The 1,476-nt window shown below is 39.4% G+C and overlaps 1 protein-coding gene across 1 annotated transcript; it reads right to left on the bottom strand.

The window, feature by feature from the left end:
• Window positions 1-10: 10 nt before the first annotated feature.
• Window positions 11-1,450, bottom strand: LOC107580567 (vacuolar protein sorting-associated protein 37B-like; the record flags this gene model as incomplete). Its single annotated transcript, XM_016266248.1, has 2 exons — window positions 11-1,297; window positions 1,382-1,450. Coding segments are annotated over 2 exons (471 nt in total), but the record flags the coding sequence as incomplete, so codon positions are not given.
• Window positions 1,451-1,476: the final 26 nt, after the last annotated feature.

Genomic DNA, 1,476 nt, shown 5'->3' with positions numbered 1-1,476 from the left:
GTTTTTACATCAAAGTACCTGCACTTCTCTGCAAAGACAGATTTCATCAGAAATACAGCGCCAAAATAGATCACTTTACATATCTGTAATGTTGTAAACAGTGTTCTAATTATTTTTATAATATCATATTCATATTATTTTTAATATGGTAGCTGTCTAAGGATAGTTTGATTCAGTTTAGGTTAATTAAACTGATTATTAAAGTCTGATTAACACTAAGAAAGTCTTTCTATAGCAGACTTACTGTCAGGCTGGTCTGTTAATGCCACATTTCATTTCATGTTTAAATGAAATCAAAATGAAGTCCAACAAAGCCACTATATTCAAAACCACTTAACGGAGCGCCAATGGAACAGTTGGAGTGCATCTTTGGTCAGTTTTTAACCCAGAAGTTCAAAATGCCTATATTGTCTGTTGTCGTTACAGTGACAATAGGAAGGTTTCCACACAAAATATAAAAGTACACCGTAAAGTTGTCTTACATGTGCATAAGGACCTATTTGAACATTTTCAGTTCAATTAGGATATTTACAGAAGAAATGCAATAACCCCATTACTTTTCTGATTAAAACTTTTGATTCTGAATCATAATCTTACTGCATCTTACAGCATTTTAGGTTATGCAAACAAACTGAAATTAATATATTTTTAACCAACAGGCAATCTGTAGACCTTTCTGCATTTTCTGTATTGAACATGTGAAATAAAGTTCATACCAAGAATACATATAAGTGGCAGAGAATGAGCCGAAATCTGCTGAACATCTGAATTCTGTGGGCACAGATTCTTTGTGGACCTGCAGAAACCCAAACCTGTTACGATCAAAGTGCATCTAAAGAAAAAGGGAGGAAAACGACATTTCACATTCTAGTGGAGAGGTTCAGGCAGAAGAACATCATTGCATTATAAAACCTGCCCGCGGGGGAAGACCAGCGCCGGGCCCTTGAGGGAGTGCTTGTGGGTAGAGACATGAATATGATGGCACCGTGTTTGGCAGAGGAGCACCGATGCTCTGAGGGTTGTAAGGCATTGCTGATGCTTGAGATGTTGGCGCTGGTCTTACGTGAGCTGGAGAACCATTAGCTAGCCTTTGGAAAGGTGCGGTGGAGTTATGGGTCTCCTGAGGTTGTGGAGGATCGGTAGAGGAACCCTGAGGAAGTTGAACACCCTTCAGCACCATCTCCTGGAGCTTATCGATCTTCACACGCCTCAGATGTGCCAGCTTCCTCTTGCTCTGGTAGTCATCAATAAAGCTGTCCAGGGGCAAGGATCCGTCCAAGAATGAATCGGCCATGTTCTACAGAACACAGGGGAGAATCTTAATTAACATTGTGTAAAAATCAGTGTTATGGATTTCTGAAAATATGGAAAATGTTGTTACCTCTGTTTCTTCTTCGATCTTGGCTCCCTCGGTTTGCAAAAGAGCCAACAATGTGTCAAGTGAACTGCTACCTGAAAAAAGATCCAATTTAAAAC

The sequence above is a fragment of the Sinocyclocheilus grahami genome, unplaced genomic scaffold (genome assembly GCF_001515645.1).
Source record: "Sinocyclocheilus grahami isolate Dianchi unplaced genomic scaffold, SAMN03320097.WGS_v1.1 scaffold36353.1, whole genome shotgun sequence".
NCBI classification, from domain to species: Eukaryota; Metazoa; Chordata; class Actinopteri; order Cypriniformes; family Cyprinidae; genus Sinocyclocheilus; species Sinocyclocheilus grahami.
This window is presented reverse-complemented; position numbering and strand designations above follow the sequence as displayed.